This window comes from Quercus robur, chromosome 4, assembly GCF_932294415.1.
Source record: "Quercus robur chromosome 4, dhQueRobu3.1, whole genome shotgun sequence".
NCBI classification, from domain to species: domain Eukaryota; kingdom Viridiplantae; phylum Streptophyta; class Magnoliopsida; order Fagales; family Fagaceae; genus Quercus; species Quercus robur.
Genome location: NC_065537.1, coordinates 43,817,464 through 43,839,388, shown reverse-complemented (window position 1 = coordinate 43,839,388; position 21,925 = coordinate 43,817,464). Strand labels below are relative to the sequence as shown.

At 35.4% G+C, this 21,925-nt stretch overlaps 1 protein-coding gene across 22 annotated transcripts in view; it reads left to right on the top strand.

Moving 5' to 3' along the window:
* LOC126722041 (ubiquitin C-terminal hydrolase 12-like) overlaps positions 1-21,925 on the top strand; it is a 102,176-nt gene that overhangs the window by 15,433 nt on the left and 64,818 nt on the right. For 2 of the 22 annotated variants that reach the window (XM_050425196.1, XM_050425193.1), the window contains exons 10-16: positions 5,476-5,585; positions 6,793-6,867; positions 11,124-11,202; positions 11,311-11,454; positions 11,541-11,621; positions 11,773-11,892; positions 13,528-13,650. The exons of 9 other annotated variants lie outside the window; for them this stretch is intronic. In XM_050425196.1, the coding sequence (XP_050281153.1) occupies positions 5,476-5,585; positions 6,793-6,867; positions 11,124-11,202; positions 11,311-11,454; positions 11,541-11,621; positions 11,773-11,892; positions 13,528-13,650 (732 nt within the window). Of the gene's footprint in view, positions 1-5,475; positions 5,586-6,792; positions 6,868-11,123; positions 11,203-11,310; positions 11,455-11,540; positions 11,622-11,772; positions 11,893-13,527; positions 13,651-20,524; positions 20,603-20,746; positions 20,836-20,908; positions 21,018-21,925 lie in introns of all 22 variants that reach the window. 11 more of the 22 variants (XM_050425198.1, XM_050425190.1, XM_050425197.1 and 8 more) reach the window with 11 other exon arrangements.

Below are 21,925 nucleotides of genomic sequence, written 5' to 3'. Positions count from 1 at the left end.
GCTTCCGATGACACCGGGAAAGGCTGGCGACCCCGGCACCGCCGGTTTTTGTTCAGGTTCTTGCTCCGGCGAGCCTCCGATCTCTCTGATCAAGGCTGGCGGTCCCTCCTCCGACGGAAAAAATTCCGATGTGCATTCGGTGTCACCGGGTAAGTCTGATAAGGAGTCATTGTGGTCACCAGCAGAGAGGTTTTTATCTGATTTATTTCTGAGTTTATCAAGGGCTGGGCTTGTGGGCTTGAGGGACAACATTGGGGCTGAAGGTGGCTAGGACAGTTGTGTCATCTCCAAGCCGAATGCTGCCCTTGAAATAGTGCAACCCAGTTCAGCGGTGACTCCCACAAAGGCTTTATGTGCTGGTGCTGGGGTGAGTGACTTGGTGGAGGTCGAATTGAACAACTCAGATATGGGTTTGGGGGGAGAGGATAGTTTATTAACCCCTCTGTTATCTATCACGCCCTTTGGGTTCCCTTTGGCAGCTGAGGTAAATTGGAGTAATGAGGCAGTGGAGAATGTGAACACGTTGGATATTTCTAGATGGGTGAAGAACAGACTTCCTGGGTTTAGTAAACTGGTGGGGCTGCCTTTATGCCGGCATGAGAACTTATGTATTGCCTTGTTACAAAAGATTGAGAGGGAGACGGAGGCTGCCAAAGAGCTGAACCAGAAAGCTTCGGCTACTAGAAAAGTTGTCATCTTCAAGGAGAAAGGGAAGAGAGAACTAAGGAATTTGCAATCCTCAGTTAATTATGATGGTAGGCAGCGTGCTGGCTGCTGAGTTTTTTGGTCAGTGGGGGTGTTATTGTCTTTATGAATTTGAAAATTCTTTCTTGGAATGTTAGGGGTCTGAATGACGGTCGGAAACGTTTGATAGTAAAAAATTTATTGCGTGATTGGAAGTGTGACGTAATCTGCCTTCAAGAAACTAAGCTTGCTGGCCTGGACAGACAGTTGGTTGGTAGCTTATGGAGTTGTCCTTTTTTGGATTGGGTGGCGCTAGATGCTGTCCAGATGGCGGGTGGGGTTTTGCTGATGTGGGATAGGAGGGTTGTAGAGAGGTCGGAGTGTTTGGTGGGTTCTTTCTCTGTGTCTGTTCGGTGGCGTGGGGTGGGGGACGGTTTCACTTGGGCGTGTTCGGGGGTTTATGGCCCAGTTGATAACAATGAGAGGGGTCTTATGTGGGACGAGTTGGTTGGTGTTCAGCAATATTGGAATGTCCCTTGGTGTTGCATCGGGGATTTCAATATTGTTCGTTTCCCTAGCGAACGGTTTGGATATTCTCGTCTTACTCCAGCCATGGAACTCTTTTCGGAGTTCATTGGGGATCTTAACTTGATTGACTTGCCTTTGGAGGGTGGGAGATATACTTGGTCTAGCGGTTCAAATCAGCCCTCGATGTCTAGGATAGACAGAGTTTTGGTGTCTCATGATTGGGAGGAGCACTTCCCGGATGTGACCCAACGGATTTTACCTCGTCCTGTTTTCTCAATGTCTAGCTTACAAATGACCCCCGGGATCTTACTCTTCACTCGACTATCAACGCACTCATTAGCAATAAGAACTGAGTCAAGAATCTGTCTTCCTCCTACAAAACTATTCTGAGACTCAGAAATTAGATGATCTAAGACCAGTTTCAAACGATTCGCCAAAACCTTAGACAAGATCTTGTACATGCTCCCCACCAAGCTAATAGGCCTGAAATCTCGAATATTGGAAGCATCATTCTTCTTAGGAATGAGAACTAAGAAGGTAGCATTCAAAGATTTCTCAAACTTACTATGTTGATAGACCTCCTCAAAAACTACTAGGACATCCCTTTCCACCACTCTCCAGTAATGGTGGAAAAAGGCCATAGAGAAGCCGTCTGGACCTGGAGCTTTATCTCCAGCCAGCTCGTTAACGGCTAGAAGAATTTCCTCCTTCTCAAACCTCCTTTCAAGCCAACCCCTCTCCGACCCATCTATCTGATCAAACTCCAAACCTTCCACAAAAGGCCTCCACTCCTCCGTCTCCTGATACAGATTTTTATAGAAGTTTACTACCTGGGCAGCCACCTTGGATTCCTCCTCATAGATCACCCCATCCACCTCCAAAATGCTCAGATTATTATACCTTCTGCGGGAGTTAGCCACCCTATGGAAAAATTTAGTATTATTATCTCCTTCCTTAATCCATAGCATCCTTGATTTCTGTCTCCAAGAGATTTCTTCCAAAGAGAGAAAATTCTTAACTTCAGATCTCATCACATCTCTCTCACAAACCTCAGCATCAGAGAGGCCAAATTCCCCTTCCTTGGCATCAAAGGATTTCAGAGCCTCTAATAAATGTGACTTTTTGCGCCCAACATGACCAAACTCCGACCGGTTCCACTGAATGATATCTTTTTTCAAAGCCTTCAGCTTTTTGGCAAACACAAAGCTAGGAGTACCAGAGAAGGAATGACGATTCCACCAAGAATGAACTCTATCAAGGAGAAGTGGTGTAGTTGGATCCGCACTTGTATCTCGATGGTCCAGTTTTCTATTTTGATCAATGGGGCTCCTGCTGACTTTTTTGGGAGCACGAGGGGTCTGAGGCAAGGGGATCCGCTATCTCCTTTGTTATTTCTAGTCATGATGGAGGTCTTAAGTAGGATGTTGAAAAGAGTTGAAGGTGCTGGCTTGATTAGGGGTTTCAAGGCTGTTGGATGACAGGGTGAAGGGGAATGTGTCTCGCACCTTCTATTTGCGGATGATACTATTTTGTTTTGTGATGCGGAAGTGGAGCAGATCCTTCATGTGCGGATGCTTCTCCTTTGTTTTCAGGCTGTGACTGGTTTGAAGGCTAATGTCCTGAAGAGTGAGATGGTTCCAGTAGGGGAGGTTAATAATATTCATGCCTTGGCAGAGATTTTGGGTTGCCGGATTGGGTCCTTGCCTATGACCTACCTTGGTATGCCGTTGGGGGCGTCTCATAAATCCCCCTCTATTTGGAATCCTATATTGGAGAAGATTAATCGGAGGTTAGCCGGGTGGAAGAAGTTGTATTTGTCAAAAGGCGGAAGATTGACGCTGCTCAAGAGTACGCTTTCTAGCCTTCCTACTTACTATTTATCTCTCTTCACCATTCCGTCGCACGTGGCTAATAAAATTGAGAAGATTCAGAGGGACTTCCTGTGGGGGGAGTCGAAGGTTCATTTGGTAGGGTGGGATAAGGTGTGTGCTCCTAAGGTTAATGGTGGCTTGGGTATCAGGAAACTAACTACCTTTAATAAAGCTTTACTTGGAAAGTGGTTATGGCAGTTTGGGGTTGAGGAGACTCGTCTATGGAGGAGGGTTGTAGCTTTGAAGTTTGGGGAAGAGTGGGGGGGTTGGTCTTCTAAGTTGGGTAGGGGTGTTCATGAGTGTGGTTTATGGAGAAGTATCCGAAAAGGTTGGGAGATTTTTAACAAGTTTATCCGGTTTGAGATTGGGGTGGGGGATAGAGTGAAGTTTTGGACAGATCAGTGGTGTGGGGACTCTCCACTCCATCTTTCCTTCCCGGTTGTGTATGGGATTGTTTCTAATAGAGAGGCTTCTGTGGCCTCATCTCTTGAAAGATTGGGGACCGAGGCTCGTAGAAGTTGGAAGGTTCCTTTTCTTAGGGATCCTAATGATTGGGAGATGGGAGAGGTGGATAATTTTCTCCATACCTTGGATTCTTGTTTACCTCACTCCGAGCAAGAAGACCGCATGGTTTGGAAATTGTCGAAGAAGGGGGAATTCAATATTTGCTCCTTTTACGACAAGCTTCGAAGCCCCTTTCCTTTTACTTTTCCTTGGAAAGGTATTTGGAAGGTTAAGGCCCCTACGCACGTCTCTTTCTTTGTTTGGACGGCTGCTTGGGAGAAGATTCTTACAGGGGACACTTTGCGGTGTAGAGGCTTTGAGCTGGTTGATTGGTGCATTATGTGTCGTTGCAATGGGGAGATGGTGAATCATTTGCTTCTCCATTGTGAAAAAGCTTATAAGTTGTGGAGCTTGATTTTCAGATCTTTTGGGATTTCTTGGGTCTTGCCTAGATCGGTTGCAGAAATGCTCTTCAGCTAGTGGAACTGGTTTGGAAAGCACTCTTCTAGCATTTGGAATTTAGCTCCGTTGTGCCTTATGTGGTGTATTTGGAGGGAGCGGAATTGGCGAACTTTTGAGAACAGGGACAAATCCGATGACCAGTTGCTAGCTTATTTTTGTGGTTCTCTTTTTGATTGGTCTAGGGCTTGGGGACTCACCTCTAGTGATTCCCTCTCTTTGTTCCTTTGTTCTCTTCCCGGTACTTAGTTATTTGTTGCTTTCTGTTTTGTTTTCTAGTTTTCTTTTCTTTTTCTGTTTGTTTCTCTCTCTGTACTGTCTGTTCTGCCTCTGTTTTCTTGAGGTAGTTTTCTTAATATACTTCTTTATTACTTATCAAAAAAAAAAAGATGACCAAAGTTTCCTTGCCAACATGCAAGGAGCTCAACCACAGTCTTTGGCATTGTCTAGTAGTACCAAACAAGGTGAACACCGTAGACCACAACTCAAAAACAATAGGAGAATGTAGTAAAATATGATCTACCAATTCTCCATTACTTTTGCACATATAACACCAATTTTGAATCAACACCTTCTTACGTAAATTATCAATAGTCAAAATAGTTCCCAAAGCTATAGTCCAAACAAAAAACGTGACTTTGGAAGGAAACTTTTGCTTCCAAATACTTGTCCAAGGAAAGGATTGAGTACATACACCCAACAAAGTCTAATGATAACTGCTTACCTCAAAGCCTCTGCTCTTAGCAGGCGTCCAACACATCTTATCCTCACCAAAACCCCTCAACAAGACTCCATATATAAAATCCCAAAAAACAAATAAAGATTCTGATTCCCTATCATGAATTGCTCACAAGATTCCCAAGTCCCAAAAAAGAACCCCATTGGGAAACTGCATGAGATCAGCGACATAAGCCTCCTTATCATTGCTGATTCTAAATAAATCCGGAAAACACACACTCAAAGGATTATCCCCACACCAAACATCATGCAAAAATTTCACTCTAGTCCCATCTCCAATCTGAAACTGAATGTAGTGAGAAAAAGTAAACCAACCACTACTAGTAGATTTCCATAAACTCACCCCGTAAGAGCCTGGAACAGAATTAGAGCACCAATCTCCTTCCTTAGTTCCATATTTAACCCTTATAACCTTCTCCATAATGCTTCTTTCTCATACTGAAATCCCCACAACCATTTTCCCAAAAGCGCTTCATTAAAGTATCTCAAATTTTGAATTGCTAGACCCCTAGAATCAGTTTCAGATTTTGCAAGATCATTAGAGCTTCTTGTCTTAGTATATAGGATCTTAGAATATACAACCTCTTATAATTTTGGGCTCCGAGGATGGTTTTTCTTTTTTCTCATATTTCTAATTACTTGCCTTTGAACACCCGTAATTGGAATTGCCTTTTCCACTTATTGGTGACAGATAAATGACCGCTATGAGTTCCCTTTGGAACTTGATCTTGATAGAGAGAATGGCAAATATCTATCGCCAGATGCAGATAAGACTGTTCGCAACCTCTACATTCTTCACAGGTATTAATATTCTCAGTTATTGGGTTTGATAATATATCCTTTACTTATTGGGAAAAATCTTTGCTTTATTTGGTAAAATTTTTCTAGACAGTTTCGTAGATGTAATGAAGTAATTCTTCTATTGGATGACATCTCATGGGAATATAGTCTGGAATACTGATGAACTGGATTAATGACATTCTTCAGTTTATTTACTCATTAATTTGTTCTAATGAAATGAAAATTGCCCATCTTATTAGCAGTGCTTCTTTCAAGCGTTCTTCTGCCAGAAGTCCAAGAAGGGTATTGTTTAAAATTTGGTGATTCACTCAAAGTCCTCTAGACATTTGAATGTATGATCTAGATTGGTTAGTTGTTAGATGGAGAGTTTCATCTATATATTATGCTAAGATTGAAATACTAAAGTGGTGGTTACTATGTGTCTGTACTTATAATTTCTTAGCCTGTTCTAGTATATTATTGGGTAATTACTTGAACATTGCTACCATAATGCTATGCCCCTCACCAACTCTAATTAAACATTTTTCTCTCTATAAACGCAACTGAAGCCAATGTGGATCTGGATCCATCTTTGTAGTAGTAGATCTATCTACATTCTTAGATAGTGACAGCTAAGAAGCATGTACACTCCAAACTATTTGTCATGTTTGTGTCAAACACTCAAGGGACACTATTCCATGCGTGTCCTTATTATGTTGGGAGTTTTTTAAAAGTTTTATTTATTTATAATAATTTCCTTTGAAAGATTTTAATAGTTGTTATTTATTTTGAAAACTTAAAATGAAATTGTACTTAAATATATTAATTAATTGTTGTATCCCCACCATGTTGTGTCCTAATTTTTCAAGAATTGCCGTGTCTTGTGTTGTGTTGTGTCCATGTCCAGGTTTTTTTAGAGTGACAGTCATACTATAACAGGTTTTGGTGACTACTGTCTGCAGACTCTTTCTTCGTTGATGACCTTACCTATCTCTGTAGGAATGACATTTGTATAATTATAAATTTTCTTTAGAGGGTACTCTTTTATTTCTGATTAGTTGTGTATTTTGTATTTGTATTACCTAGAGTTTCCCGAGACTAAGGGACAAAACATAAAAAGTGCACCAACAGCATATGATACTTTTGTGCTATTCCTCTCTTTGATTGCTTAAGATAATTTTCATTGATGCATTTACAGATGGTAACATCCACTATTCTTTCTTTACAGTGTTTTGGTTCACAGTGGTGGGGTGCACGGTGGACACTACTATGCATATATCAGGCCAACCCTATCTGATCAGTGGTAATGCACATCGGAAATTTTTAACTACGTTCAACACTTTCAATACTAATTGTTATCTCATTAAACTTTTGTTTTTTATTTTTGTTTATGCAATTGATTTATTGACCTTATAAATGTTTACTCAAGCTTTGTTTGTTAAGTTGTTATGGAAATTCAATGAGGAGAGTCAACATTTTTGGAGACTTGCTTTTGATAAAAAAATATGGGGAAGCATGTGGTGACTAGACCTTTGAAGTGGTAGTAAGACCTTATGGGTGTAGCCTGTGAAAAGGTGTAAGACACGGATGGATAAATTTAATGTCAATATTTCTTCTACTGTAGGGTTTTGTCATTACTGGACCTCTGATTGCGAAGGACAGAGATGCATCTTCTATATTGAATTCAAGATGGGAGGATGGACCATGTTATTGGAATTTGAGATTCATTAGTGCTAAACTTACAAATACAACTTCAATGGATTTTTTGTACTCTTGTTTCAATTTTGATTGTAGAGCAGGTCATATTAGATGGGATTTGAACAAAAAATGGTAAGTTCTGTCTGTTCTAACTATGAAAGGTTGAGGGGTACAACTAGATGATGGTTTCTTTGAAGGAGCTTTTGGTGTAGCTAGTTGCCTAAGAACGTAGATTTTTTTATTTTATTTATAGTTTAATTTTAAATTTTAAATTTTTTATGGACAACTACTTTGGTTAAAATTTAAACTGGTCAATCTTATTAGATGGAATGTGATCATGGTCCATTGAAGCTGTATGTGTAAGTTTAGCAGTCTGTGGATCGCTTGTTGCTACATGGTTCATTTGTATATGAAATGTGGTCCTTTGTATTCCTTGCATTTGTGATTCAATGGGTGATGGAAGAGAAGTTGATAGATGTCTATGCATGTTGGAGAGGGCTTTATGGATGCTAAGTCTGATTTGGAAGGCGATTCACTGCATTATGTGGACAATTTGGGGAGAGGGATAATTAATCTTTTGAAGGCGTAATGAGAGCTATTGTTGAGATGAAATCTATATTTTTACATTCTTTGTTCAGAGTATTATGGATCAAGGTTTGCATTAAGGATTACTTTAAGTTCATATCTTTTTGCACTAGTTAAGGATGAACTTACTAGACTGATTCAAGATGAAAGACCCTTGGTGTATGCTTTTTGCAGATTATAGTCTTAGTGGATGAAAGTGAAACTAGACATGGAGTTGATACCAAGCTGGAAATTTGGAGGGATGCTTTAGAATCTAAATGTTTTTGTTTAAGTAGATAGAGTACATGGGGACAAGGATGGAGATGTTGTAAAATTTGATGGTCAAGAGATATTGAAGAGTGAGTGTTTTCTATATCTTTGATCAATGATTCGTAAGGATGGAGAGATCGAGGAGATGTGAATCATTAAATAAGAGCATGGTGGATGAATTGGAGAAGTGCATCAAGACTATTGTGTAATTGAAGAATACCTTCTAAGTTATAGGTAAAGTTTTACAAGACCAGCTATGCTATATGGTATTGAATGTTGGGCTATTAGGAAGCAACATTTGCATAAAATGAGCGTGTGCAAAAAATAAAATCATATTATATATAATAAAAGTTGGGTTTAGATGCCGTGGTTGCACCAAATGGCTTCACCAAATTGCAGAAATTTTAATAAATTTTTAGATTTTAAGAATAGATATATACATATTTTTTGGATAAAAATGACAAATCAATTAATGAAATAAAGTAGTATTTGATTTACAAATATAGCAGTTGTGTTTATCTAAAATGTTATCAACAAAGTCTAAAATCAATAGACTCTTCATCTAATCCTTTTTTTTATTTAAATTATATTATCATGTGTAACAAAAAAAAAATACAACATAGTACACGTAAAAATAAAGTATTAGATGAAGATTTTGGATAAACATACATCCTAAGTTAATTCTTCCTCTCTTATAATTCCTAAAATGATTAGAAATCTAATTTCCACACAATTGAAAATTCTCTCACTCTCCATCAAATTGCAGAAATTTTGCTAGATTTTTAAAAAAATAGACATATTTTTTTTGTTCTTATCTTCTGCTCTTATAATTTCTAAGTTGATAATTTGATTACAATCCAAATTCTTCATCTAATAATTTTCTTATTATAATTTATAAGTTGATAAATAATATCAATTTGATTACAATCCAAAATCTTCAACTTATCCTTATTTTTTAATTAAAATTATATTACTACACGTATAAAAAAATAAATAAATAAATAAAAAGCAACGCTGTACACTTTAAAAAATCAGCAAGGTAGTACATGTAAAAAAAAACAGCAACTACTCTTAGTATTTAAATAAAACACTAAATTCTTTGTATTTCCTCTTGCCACTTTTTTTAAGATTTAGACTTCAGCTTTACACTCCCACAAATTAGACTAACATTAGACTTTTTATTCGTATCAATTTCTTCAATGTGGAGTGTATATATACTAAATAATTTATAATGAATATGTACTTTACTGTACAACCTTCAGTTATATATTTGTTTGCTCTAATTTTTTTTATTAAATCGAATAGGTTTTGTGTATTTTTTTTTGTTTTTTCATTTAACCTAATTTGCTTATGATTTATACAATTTATATGATTATGGTTTGAGAATTAATCATTAAATATGCTTCGGTATGATTTTTTAAATTATTTTTTGTTTTATGACATGGGTTCTAATGGTGATATGTTTTTTTCATCCTCTCAATTTTGATTTGGAGAAAAATCTTCTTTTTATCTTACAATTAAGCATGTTTTGATATAAATTTGATTATAAATTGTTCATAACAATTTGATTTTTTTTTCCCTAATTGAAATAGCTTTGGCTAACTATTAGAGTTGTACACTTTGATCTATAAAAGAAGTCAATCTATCCATTTAGTTTTTATTTTTATTTTTTTATCAATCGTTAAATATGGTTTGACATGATTTTTTATCAATCATAAAATTTTATAATAAAGAACAAGACAAACAAGAACAAGGATATACTGTACATAGAAGTATTCAACAATCTCCCAAAAATACAAAATTCTCATTAGAGCACGATTTGTAGGTTACAAAATAATAATTTTATTAGGTGTTATCATTTTATATTTGAGAATTATTATACCAATTTTTTTTTCCTTTTTTTATTATAATAATTATTTGGGAGATTATTGTTTATCAAATAAAATGTATATTCTATAAGTTTATGATAAAATCGTGCAACGCACGGGCTTTTAACTAGTATGAAAATAAAATGAGCATAGTTGATGTGAAAATGTTAAGATGGATAAGTGGAAATGCATAGAAAGATAAGATATGAAATAAAAAAATTCATTAAAGATGGGTGGTTTATATTGATGAAAAGATGAGGGAGAGATATTGGAGATAGTTTGGTCATGTGCAGGGGAGGGGAATTAATGCACCGATAAGGAAGAGTGGTTTGATTCAAGTCGAGCTAACTAAAAAAGGTAGAGGAAGGCCTAAAATAACACTAGTAAAAGTAGTAAAAATAAATAATAAAAAAAGTTAATTAAGGTGGCAATAGAGAGTATGATTTTGGATAAGAGAAAATGGCAGAGAACAATGTATGTGCAGACCTTGATTGGTCTATTGAGGATCTATAGTTGACCCCAAAGTTTTGGGACTATTTCTTTGTTGTTATTTGAATATTATACTATGTTTTGGTATCTTATAACTCTTCAATATAGATTCCATGGATCTCTTTGATCTTGGATTGTAATTCTTTAGTAGATTCTTACCATCTTAGAGTTTTTTTTTTTTTAATAAATAAAATCATTCATTACTTATTAAAAAAATGGTTTAGGAAAGTTTTCAGCTACAGCCATTCTCATTCCTCCATAATGCTTTATCTTTGATTTACTTAAAATGAAAAAGTTTCTATTGATTTATTACACTGCTTGCTATACGACTATACTAAGATGATAGCAGAGCAGATTCCCCCCCCCCCCCCCCCCCCTCCCCTTCTTTTTTCAATTGGAAGGGAAGATAATCTTTGCGGTGTTACTTCTTTTATCTTCATTTTTTCCTGGTGACTTCTTTCAGTGCTGGGTTTTAATTGGTTCAAGGTTTTTGTCATTGGTAAATGAAGTGAGCTGTGGATTCTTGGAACTGGAGTGATTGAAGATCATTCATGTTTTTTGATATGTAGTCAAGCAGCTTTGGTTTCCTTCTGTCAATAATCCTCCCAAATATTTCTTGATATTTCCATTGATTTGTTAGATGTAATACACCGTGATTTGTTGCTCTTAGGTTTAAATTTGATGATGAACGAGTGACAAAAGAAGATGTTAAGAGGGCACTAGAGGAGCAGTATGGTGGTGAGGAAGAGGTAATGTTTTTCTTCACATTGCTTCTATGTAATTTGTATGTTAGTGTATTCTAATTTTTTATTGATTTTTCAGTTGATGCATTTTCTATTATTTACTACATGCAACAGTTGCCACCGGAAAATCCTGGGTTCAACAATTCTCCATTTAAGTTTACCAAATATTCAAATGCATATATGCTTTTATATATACGCGAAAGTGACAAGGAGAAAATAATTTGTAATGTGGACAAGGACATTGCAGAACACCTTAGGGTAAGGTGTTTGACACACTTATTTTTGACTTGAAAGTTTTAATACTTCTTTGTCAACAAAGTCTTGCTTTGAACATCACATACCAGATAAGGTTGAAGAAAGAACAAGATGAAAAGGAGCAAAAGAGAAAGGAAAAGGCAGAGGCACACCTCTACACCATCATAAAGGTTACAGCTTCAGCTTTTGAGAACTCCTGCGTGTGTGTGTGTATACTACATACATACATACTGTCCTCTCTCACAGTTGCTGCTTTTTTCTGTTTATATGTATATGTGTCACTCATGGAACATTATTCATTAGTTCCTTTATTGCCTGTAGGTTGCACGTAATGAGGACCTACTTGAACAGATTGGAAGGGATATATATTTTGACCTTGTAGATCATGACAAAGTTCATAGTTTTCGTATTCAAAAGCAGATTTCGTTTAACCTTTTCAAGGTACTTTGCGATTTGTTATTTTTTATTTTCTATAAAAAATGTAATTCTTTTTGAATAGATGGAGTTGTGTCTGCTCTGTTTGGGTTATGATGTATTTTCGTTGACTTTTAACTGCATTTGACATCATATTTAAGTTAGCATGCCATGTTTACATGTAAACACACACACGCATATACAAGTAGTATGACTGTGCAACGCATGGGTCAATACAAAATCATCTGTAAATTAAAGTGAGATTTCACTAACACCATTGAAATTGAACAATAAAACAGATAGTGAAATAAAAGAATCAAATTTACCTAAGTTATATGACAGGAAGCATATCATGTTACACTGAATTTTCATCAAAACAAAAATTTATTGCAGATTAAAACAATATTAAAAATAATGATTTTTTTTAATCTCTTGAAACTTTTGATAAGAGATATATAATTGTAGTATATTAAATTTCTTGGAACTTTGAGAATAGATTTTCACATATGGTGAATTATCCTAAAACGTTTAATGTACTTATAGTGAGCCACATTGTAGCATGACATAAGACTCAACTTTCATTACATACGATATCCTTTCAGTTACTGTAGATGACATTTGGTGAAGTAAATTCCATTTTAAATATTGATGCTTTGATAAATAAATCTGCTTATAGTAGTTTTCAACCCCTATAGGCTAAGTATGGGGTGGTGGGTGACTTGATTATCAATTGTTTGAAAAACATTCATGCAATAGCTCGTTTTTAGATAAAGTTGAAATTCTGTTTTGCATGTTATAATTTTTGGGGTAGATTCATTCCCTTACTCCAATAGCAGATTTTTATAAGCTAATTTTGGTTAGATTTGGGGATCAGTATAGTTTCCTTCCCCTTTAGTAAGCAGGTCTTGAGTTTGACTCTCAATTTGGCATTGGACTTTACTGATAATAGTACTGATTACTGATAAGTAACATTTTTTCTTTCTTAGATCTTATAGTTGCTTATGATTATTCTGGATTTCTAATTGAGGTCAATCTAGAGCAACTGTTTTTTATGTTGTTTTGAATGACCTCCATACTAGATATATGTTTTTCTCTCATAAAAAGATTATTCAAGATTAACTGCAACAAGATATTCTATAGATGTTGATTAACTACCACTTGTCTCAAAAGCTTAAAATGTTAGTAAATGGTGAATTTAATCATTTATCCATATTATTCTAACATTCTTCCTCGCACATGGGCCCAACCTTCCCCTTAATAAGTGAGGTCCAACACATGTGATTTTTATCCTTTTAAAATGGGAGGCAGTGTGCAGACGAAGTTTGAACACATTGCCTCCTACTCTTATACCATGCTAAGCTACCACCTTGTCCCAAAAGCTTAAATTGCTAGAAAAATTTGAATTTAATCATTTAATCATATTATTCTAACTGTTATTGTTAAACTACCTTTATCTTTTTCAAATTTTATTATTAGATTATAGTTTATTCTTAAATTTTTTTTCTTATGCCATGCTAATCTACAACTTGTCCTAAAAGCTTAAGCTGCTAGAAAATGGTGAATTTAGTCATATTATTCTAACTCTTATTGTTAAACTACCTTTATTTTTTTCAAATTTTATTATTAGATTATAGTTTATTCTTAATTTTTTATTTTTCTCAGGAAGAAGTTGCCAAGGAGCTGGGTATACCAGTGCAATTTCAACGGTTTTGGCTTTGGGCACAACGCCAAAACAATACATACAGGCCAAATCGACCACTGACACCTCAGGAGGAAGCACAATCAGTAAACACTTGTTGACTTTTACCTTCATGTGTCATGGATTACACTTGAGTAATGTTTTTTGAGTTGTGGTTGTTTATAAATTTGTCGTTTTCTCTTTTTGATCTGCTTAAAGACTTAGGATATAGCTCAGAAACATCAAAGAGTATGAATCTAGGAAATATTGTAGGGTGTGATGTGGGCATATTGGGGATTAAATCTCTTTAATAATGATTGAGGACTCCGAAGATGTCTAAGGAATGGAGGAAAACTGCTTCAAGACCAATGAATTAGAACAAAAGAGATATTTGAAGTTGTACCAATTGTCATGGGGTAAGATTTATCACACTGGGAAGGTTTGGGGAACAATGAATGTGTATAGTTTAAGGTTCGCCATTGTTGTTTATCCTAATCATGGATTTACTTAGTAAGATGATTAAGAAGGCAATATTGGGAGGAAGGTTGTTGGGGTTTATGGTTGAGGGTAGAAGTGGCGATGTGTTGAACATGTCGCATTTTCTGTTCATAGATGATACTATTATCTTCTGTGGAGGTGACATGGAATGTGTAAGGGTCTTGGGAATTAAATCTCTTTAATAATGATTGAGGACTCCGAAGATGTCTAAGGTATGGAGGAAAACTGCTTCAACCAGAGAGTATGATGGAGTCATGGAAGATTAATATGCTATTACTTTGCAAATTTGCTTATTCAAGAATTATTTTATTGGGTCCTCATGTGAAGTCCTATTGAAGTGAAAGTCATGCCCTTTTAATGGTCTAAGTATGAGTCATTTAGGGTTAAAACAGTTTTTAATTTCGGTTTCTATTTTATTAGTTATGGTCAGTTTTATATTGAGGGGAAAATCTGTAATTTCAGAAATTACTGCAAATTATTGGTATTTTGGTAACTTTCTTGAATCTAGAATCTTCTAGGGTTTTCAGTATCTTAGAATGAGTTGATTAATAAAATTGAGTGTTTTGAGCAATAGGCACGTTGGCCTCGTTCACGGTACTGTTCATGGGTACTGTTTACACAGCCCCTAAACAGCCCTAACTTCTCTCTAATTCTTCTTTTTTCCTAACCCTAAACCCACCGCAACTAAATGTAGACAAATCCCTAATTTGTCCTACATTAGGCCCTTGAGGCATTATAAAATGAGTTTACGTCAAAATCCTTTTTCCTTTCAGTCTCCATCTCAACTGATCTCTACCCTTCCAATGAGCATAGTTATCAAAACCGAATTGGAGATTAACTCGAGTCACTCAATTGAAAGACTAGTTCATTGGTTCACTAGTTCAATCAGTGGTTCATTGGTTGAACTGTAACTTTATTAATTAACTAATTAATATATTTATAATTATAAAAACTAGCTAAAATAAGGTAAAAATAGACCATTCATTTAAATTAAAACTAAAAGAAAAATAAATGTTATCACTACAATCTGGAATAACCTGTATCCCAATTCCCATCCATTAATAATTTTAATTGTATAAAAAAAATTCCAGAATTAAATAAAATCATAATTTATAAGATATAAAATAATTTTTAAAAAGTTTATGAAGCAAGAAAAAGTACTTGATAGAAGAGATTAATAATAATAATAATAATGGATGATGGAGAGCCAAAAGTCTTGACAAAATTTTCTTTATTGTCCTATTGCTTATCTATGGTCTATGGTATGGACTCTATTTGGTCTTCTATGGGTTATGCCGCGAAGTGTTACTGATTTACTTTTGAGTTGGCAAGGTTCCTTCGGTGGACATCATAGCATTGATTTATGGAGGGCTGTACCACATTGCACATTGTGTCTTATGGTGTATTTGGCGAGAACGGAACTCAAGATGTTTCGAGGGGAAGGAATGGTCTATTTTGGAACTTAAATCTCTCATTTTCCACACCTTGCTGGAGTGGAGTTTGTCCTTTAATCTTTTTTCTTGTTCTAATTTTTTAGAAATGTTTGATTGTAATTTAGAGTTTGATGTACTGTTATCCATGTACACCACCGGTGTACCTGGATTTTTGATTAAATACAATTCTGTTATTTATCCCAAAAAAAATAAAGTCTCGACAATTTTAACTCAAAAAAAAAAGTCTTGACAAATTGACCATGCATGTCGGTCAGCAGGTGGGGCAGTACAAATTGACTATTTTACTAGGGTAGAAGCTAGTTACTATTAGTATTAGCCATTAGGCACTCTCAAAAAGTAAAAAAAAAGCATCTGACACTTCTGAAATGTTTAAAAATTTGTTAGCAGCTGTTAGATTGGTTGGCTACTTTGCGAAACCAATCATTCTCTTCATTTCTTGATTGTCTTGATTCTTGTAATTTTTGTTGACCCCCTGTACACTCCTTATGGACTAGGGTGTCCATTTTTTGATATCAATAAAACTTATTAATTATCAAAAAAATTTGTTAACAGCTTTTTTTTTCCTTACCTTTAGTTATCCTATATGGTGAGCCTTTTATCTGTGGGTCAAACAAGTTACATTTTATTTTGCGGTTACGTGGGTTAAAGTGGGATAATTGTGTAAACGGTATGAGAGTGTAAACATTTCGAGATATATCAGGGATCATGGAATTTCTGTTTAAACTGATGGTACAGTACGGTTTAATAAAACTGCCAATTAGAGAGATTAGAGTAAAGAAGATTGAATAAGGACATTACCACCCATTTCTCTCAATCATTAAAATCTCTCATAAAACTCACATCCCAAATCCTCAGTCCCCTGTCACTGTAACAAGGAATTAACTGAAGCATCTCACTATAATGAACAAATGTACAAGTCAGGAAAGGCCATCCTCAATAGTTGGTCACCACACCAACTATCATGCCAAAATTGAACTCAGCTACCCTCCCCTACCTTTTAGTGGATATAGTGTAGGAACCTTTTTGACCCCACACTATAAGCGGGCAGACTCGAGAATGTACTCTTCAATAACATTAACCTTGCCCTTTTTGACAAACACAATTTCTTCCAACCTAATAATCTGTGTTTCATCTTCTCTAATGCTTAAACTCATCACCCATACCACCCCAAAGAAAACCTTTAAAATTTCTCAATTCTGTTTTCCACACTAACAAGAATGATGAACAATGAGAGATAATAAGTAGGTAGACTGCAGAATGTTCTCTTCAATAACAATAAACTTGCCATTTTTGACAAACACAATTTCTTCCAACCTAATAATCTGCATTCCATCTTCTCTATAATAGGATTTCAAAACAACTTTGGCTTGAAGGACACCCCCAAAGGCATACCCAGGTAAGTCGTTGGTAAACGCCCAATCTTACATAAGAGGGTATCTGGAAGTTCTGGCCTATTCTGAACCTCACCGAATACCACTAGGAACCATCTCACTCTTACTTTGATTTACTTTGAGGCCTGTCACAGCTTCAAAATAGGTCAACACCATTCAAATATAAAGAATTTGCTCATAATTTGCATCTTAAAATAATATTCTATCATCAGCAAATAATAAATGCAAGATGCACAAACCAACAACAACATTGGAGCCCACCTTGGAACCCCAAATATAGCCTCTCTTCTTAGTTCTCCTTAACATCGTATTGATGACCTCCACCAAAATGAATAACAAAAGGGGATAATGGGTCACCTTATCTTAGACACCTCGAACTACTGACAAAGTTAGAGCCCCAGATAATATTGTGTTAATTAAAAGACAGATCAGACTATAACATGAAATTGGACTGAGAGTTTAATATAATTAGACGAGATGAGGATAGTAAAATTTGATTTTCAGGACGTATCAAAGAATGTTCACCCTAGTTATTTCTTTGTTCAATCATCCATAAAGATGGTCTGATCAGAAATGAACATAATTTCTGTCATTTATCTTGTGAAAATTATAATATTTGAATGGCTGATAATTTTTTTGGGTCTTGTCTTCTATATTTTCAAACGAAATCAGAGGAATCTTTCATCATGATTTAAAATTTCATTTATCTAGATTAGATCCTTTTCTTTCATATTTTTTTGGAGGATGTTATCCATAGGATTAGGGTAGGATGGATGAAGTTTATGAGTGCAATTGAGATGCCATGTGACCTTAGAATACTTATTAGGTTGACAATAAAGTTTTGTAATGTTATAGGACTGGCTATGCTTTACAATATTGATGTTGCGTTATCAAGATGTCATTTTCATAATTATAATTAAAATGAGAGTACCATGGTGTGTGAGGCAAAATTCCAGAAATGATAGTAATGATTGAAGATATTCATTGAAAGTTGGGAGTAGTAGTACCTCCTGAGGAAAAGTTTATGTTGAGTCTACTATGATGGTTTGGACATGTTCAACAAAAACTGGTGAATGCATTATGGTTTTTTATTTTATCTATTATTATTTTTAAAAAAAAATTAAGTATAATTTTATTGAAGAAAGGAAAGGGGCTGACACAGGCTGTGAACTGTCCCATTTCAAAGAATAAGTAGGATTTTCAATTCCATCAAAGGACCTCTTGTTTCTTTCATACCACAAATCCTACATGACGCCAAGAGGCAGGGCTTGCCACACCTTAGCTACTTTGTGGCAATGAAAATGTCCTTGAAAACATTCCAGTAGATCAATCATGGATCTAAGAATCACCCAAAAAAAAAAAAAAAAACACAAACAATGCAAAACAAATGACTACATATCTGGTGAATGCATTAGTGTGAAAGACCGATTTTGATTCAAATGATATTATAGGTTAGAGGGAGGTTTAAATTAATGAGTGAAAGTCTTGGGAATCATAATTCTAATATTTGGAATCTAGTTCCGGGTTGTTTAATGTGGAATATTTGGACTGAACGGAATCGGCGTTCTTTTGAGGATACAGGGAAGTCTTTGGATCAGTTGTTGGAGTTATGCAAACGGACCCTTTTTGATTGGTCTCGGTGTTGGGGCCTCTCAGATTGTTCTTCTATCACGGATTTTCTTTTGTCTCTTAGTATAGCTTAGTGTTTGTTTGCTTTTTTTTCCTCTTTTTTCTTCTTGTTCACTATCGTGAACATTGTGTTTTCTCATGCTTTTTCTTACCTATCAAAAAAAAGGAAAGTTGCAAATTTGATGGGCATATATATGATGAGGAGCATGTTACCAGATAGTTGAGAAAGACTTAAGGGAAGTGGGATTTTAGGTTGTACATCTATGAAGGTGGATTAATACCAATGCATTTGGTTTCTACGGCTTATTTTTTTGGACTACAAGTGTTGTTAAAAGCACGCTTTAAGTGCGCTTAAGCTCAAAGCTCGAAGCCCCAAGGTTCCAGTGCTTTTTGCCTCAAAAGCTAGGCTCATTCAAAGAAGCGTGCTTTAGGCGCTCTTTTTTGCACTCTTTCAAAAAGCTCAAAGCGCACTTTTTGGCGCTTTTTTATATTTTTCAAAAAAATAAATCAAAACTGAAATAAAACTTTAGGATCTTGACATTATTGATATAAACCATTGATTTGACATGTTTATAGTGTAACTTACTTATCAAAAAAAGATATTTTGAGTGTAACTTGTCCTAAAAGGCTAAAACCCAATCCACAACCTCCCAGTTCTTCCCTATTTTTATTTTATTTTTTCTTGATTTTTCTCCTTGAAACAGTAACACACCCAACTTCTTCTTATTTTATTTTTTCCCTTTTGGATATCTGCTTGGTACCAATTACCATGTTGCTATGTCCTCATATTCTTTGCTCATTCATGGGAAAAAAAGAAGTTTGATATAACATATTTGTGGTAATTGTTTAGTTATTTTAGTGGTTGATGTTGAACATAGCAGACTAATTCCTATAGAGTTACAAGTGATTAAATTATTAACTAATATTACTAATTAGTCATAGGGCATTATGGATATTGGAGATTTAAGTAAGGATATTAAATGGAAGTACTCATATCTAGCTTATCCAAAAAAATAAAATGAATTGATTTGCAATTTTTGTGTTAAAATTGCAGAAGTAGGGCTTATCTAAATGTTATATGAATTATATAAAATTTTTTATTTCAATTTCTATGATAATTTGATAATTTGATTGTTGCATTTCTCATTAATAATAATTTTTAAATTTATTAAATCATTTTTTTTTAAATGTGCGCTTCACTTCAATCAGGCGTGCGCTTGCGCTTTGCGCTTCACGCCTAGGCCCCAAGAGGTCTTTGTGCTTAAGTGCGCCCCTCGCTTTTACCAACAAATTTGTAGTCCCTTTAGCTATCAGCTGATGAGTCTTGGCCTGCTTTTATTTTTTGCACTTTTTTGTTGCTTTTTTCATTTTGCATGTGTGTTTCCGGTATATTGTTTTTGAGTTTTAATGAAATCACATTACTTATCAATATATAGCATTGAATTTGGTTCATTTGATCTTGTTATTTGATGGCATGAAGATCTTGGGCTGGATTACTATGCATTTGCTTTAAAGTTTGAATGGTTTTTTAACAGACTGAATGAATCTAGCAGATCTATGATTTGTAGGACTTTGTCTTTGAAAATTGGCACATCACACAAACATGCATCTAGCGCGCATTTTGAAATGTATTATGAAATTTCCTTCATCTGCCAAATTTATGTACAGTATTTTATATGTATTTTGCGTTTTTGTCAAGAAACTTTATATATAGCTCTTATCTCTGACCTAAAAATCATGATCTAAATAGTTCTGCAATTTATGGTTCAGCCGCATGCAAACAGACACTAAAGAACAAATGAACATATATTTAAAGTGTGTGATATAACTGTTAATTGTTCAGCTATTCATGTTCATTTGATATAACTATGCTTAAGGGTATTGCTGAGAATTTCTTATTGAGATAATTATAGATGTGGAAGTTGTATTTACTTCATAAGAGCACATGGTTGCCTTTGCCTGTCGATGGTAGGAAAATATGTGTTTTATGACACTTTTGTGCATTGTAGGTTGGACAGTTGAGAGAAGTTTCCAATAAGGCAAATAATGCAGAACTTAAATTGTTTCTAGAAGTAGAACTTGGGCAGGTAATGTTGTCTTTCATATCTGATGAGGTGATCCCCCTCTGGTTGTTTGAGTAGATCTTTTGATAAATATTATTGGAATTGGTTTATCATTGAGTGGCATGGATTCTCTCTTTTGTGCTGTTACTGATCTGCATAATCACTCAGGATTTGCAGCCTGTTCCTCCTCCTAAAAGGACGAAAAGAGATATTCTGCTATTCTTTAAGCTATATGACCCATCGAAAGAGGAGCTCCGGTAGTTTCTCTTTCCTTCTTCCCTCCTTGTTAGAGTTGCAGAAAGCACTCATGCTTTTCTTCTATAATATCAGATATGTTGGGAGGCTTTTTGTTAAGGGCAGTAGTAAGCCAGTGAAAATATTGGCAAAACTAAATGAAATGGCTGGATTCAGTGCTGATGAAGAAATTGAACTTTATGAGGTAAGTTTAACTTTTTCTTTCTTTCTTATCTAATTTCAGCAGTTACCTTACTCATCCTATTTGATATTCAGGAAATAAAGTTTGAACCTGCTATCATGTGTGAATGCATTGACAAGAAGGTGACTTTCCGTGCTAGTCAGGTATGTTATAGACGACTAATTGCAAATGCTTTGCTTTGGGAAATGTTTTCAGATGTAGTTCACAAATTTTCTGTTTGTTTGTTCCATAACTTTTCTCTATAGTTGTCTTTCGTATCAAATTGCTTATCTACTTTCTTTTATGGCCTTATTTTCATTTGCATTTTTCAGCTCGAAGATGGGGACATTGTTTGCTTTCAGAAATCCCCTCAAGTTGGAAGCAGTGATCAATATCGCTATTCAGATGTTCCTTCATTCTTGGATTATGTGCAGAATCGTCAGGTACAGAGTGAACCTTTACAATTCGGAGATCAGGATCTCCCTGTTTTTGTGCTACATGTTGAGCTTTTGCACTATTGTGGGTATGTGGTCTTCATGGTGCACCAACCTTGCATGCTGCATTTGCTTGCGTTGCCAAGTTTGAGCACTTGTTTTTTTAAAAAGTACATTATCAATTCGTAAATTAAAACAGTCAGTTAACTACTATAGACAAGCCCAAACAATATATAACGACTATGGTAGTGTTTTGAAATCTTCCAGGGGGCTAATATTTGTTCTATGTCAGTAGAATTGGCATACAGTCATGTCTGGTTAATCATTTGACTCATGCTAAACCAGCTTATGTATTGGATTGGGTTCTAGTTTACACCATTTTGTTGAGTCATAATGATGTTTTCCCGGTAAGTAACTTTTTCTTCTTTTCTCCCTTTTGACCTTTGACAGGTTGTAGAATCTGTTCCTCGGGCTCAAACCAAAACAAAAGTAATTCCT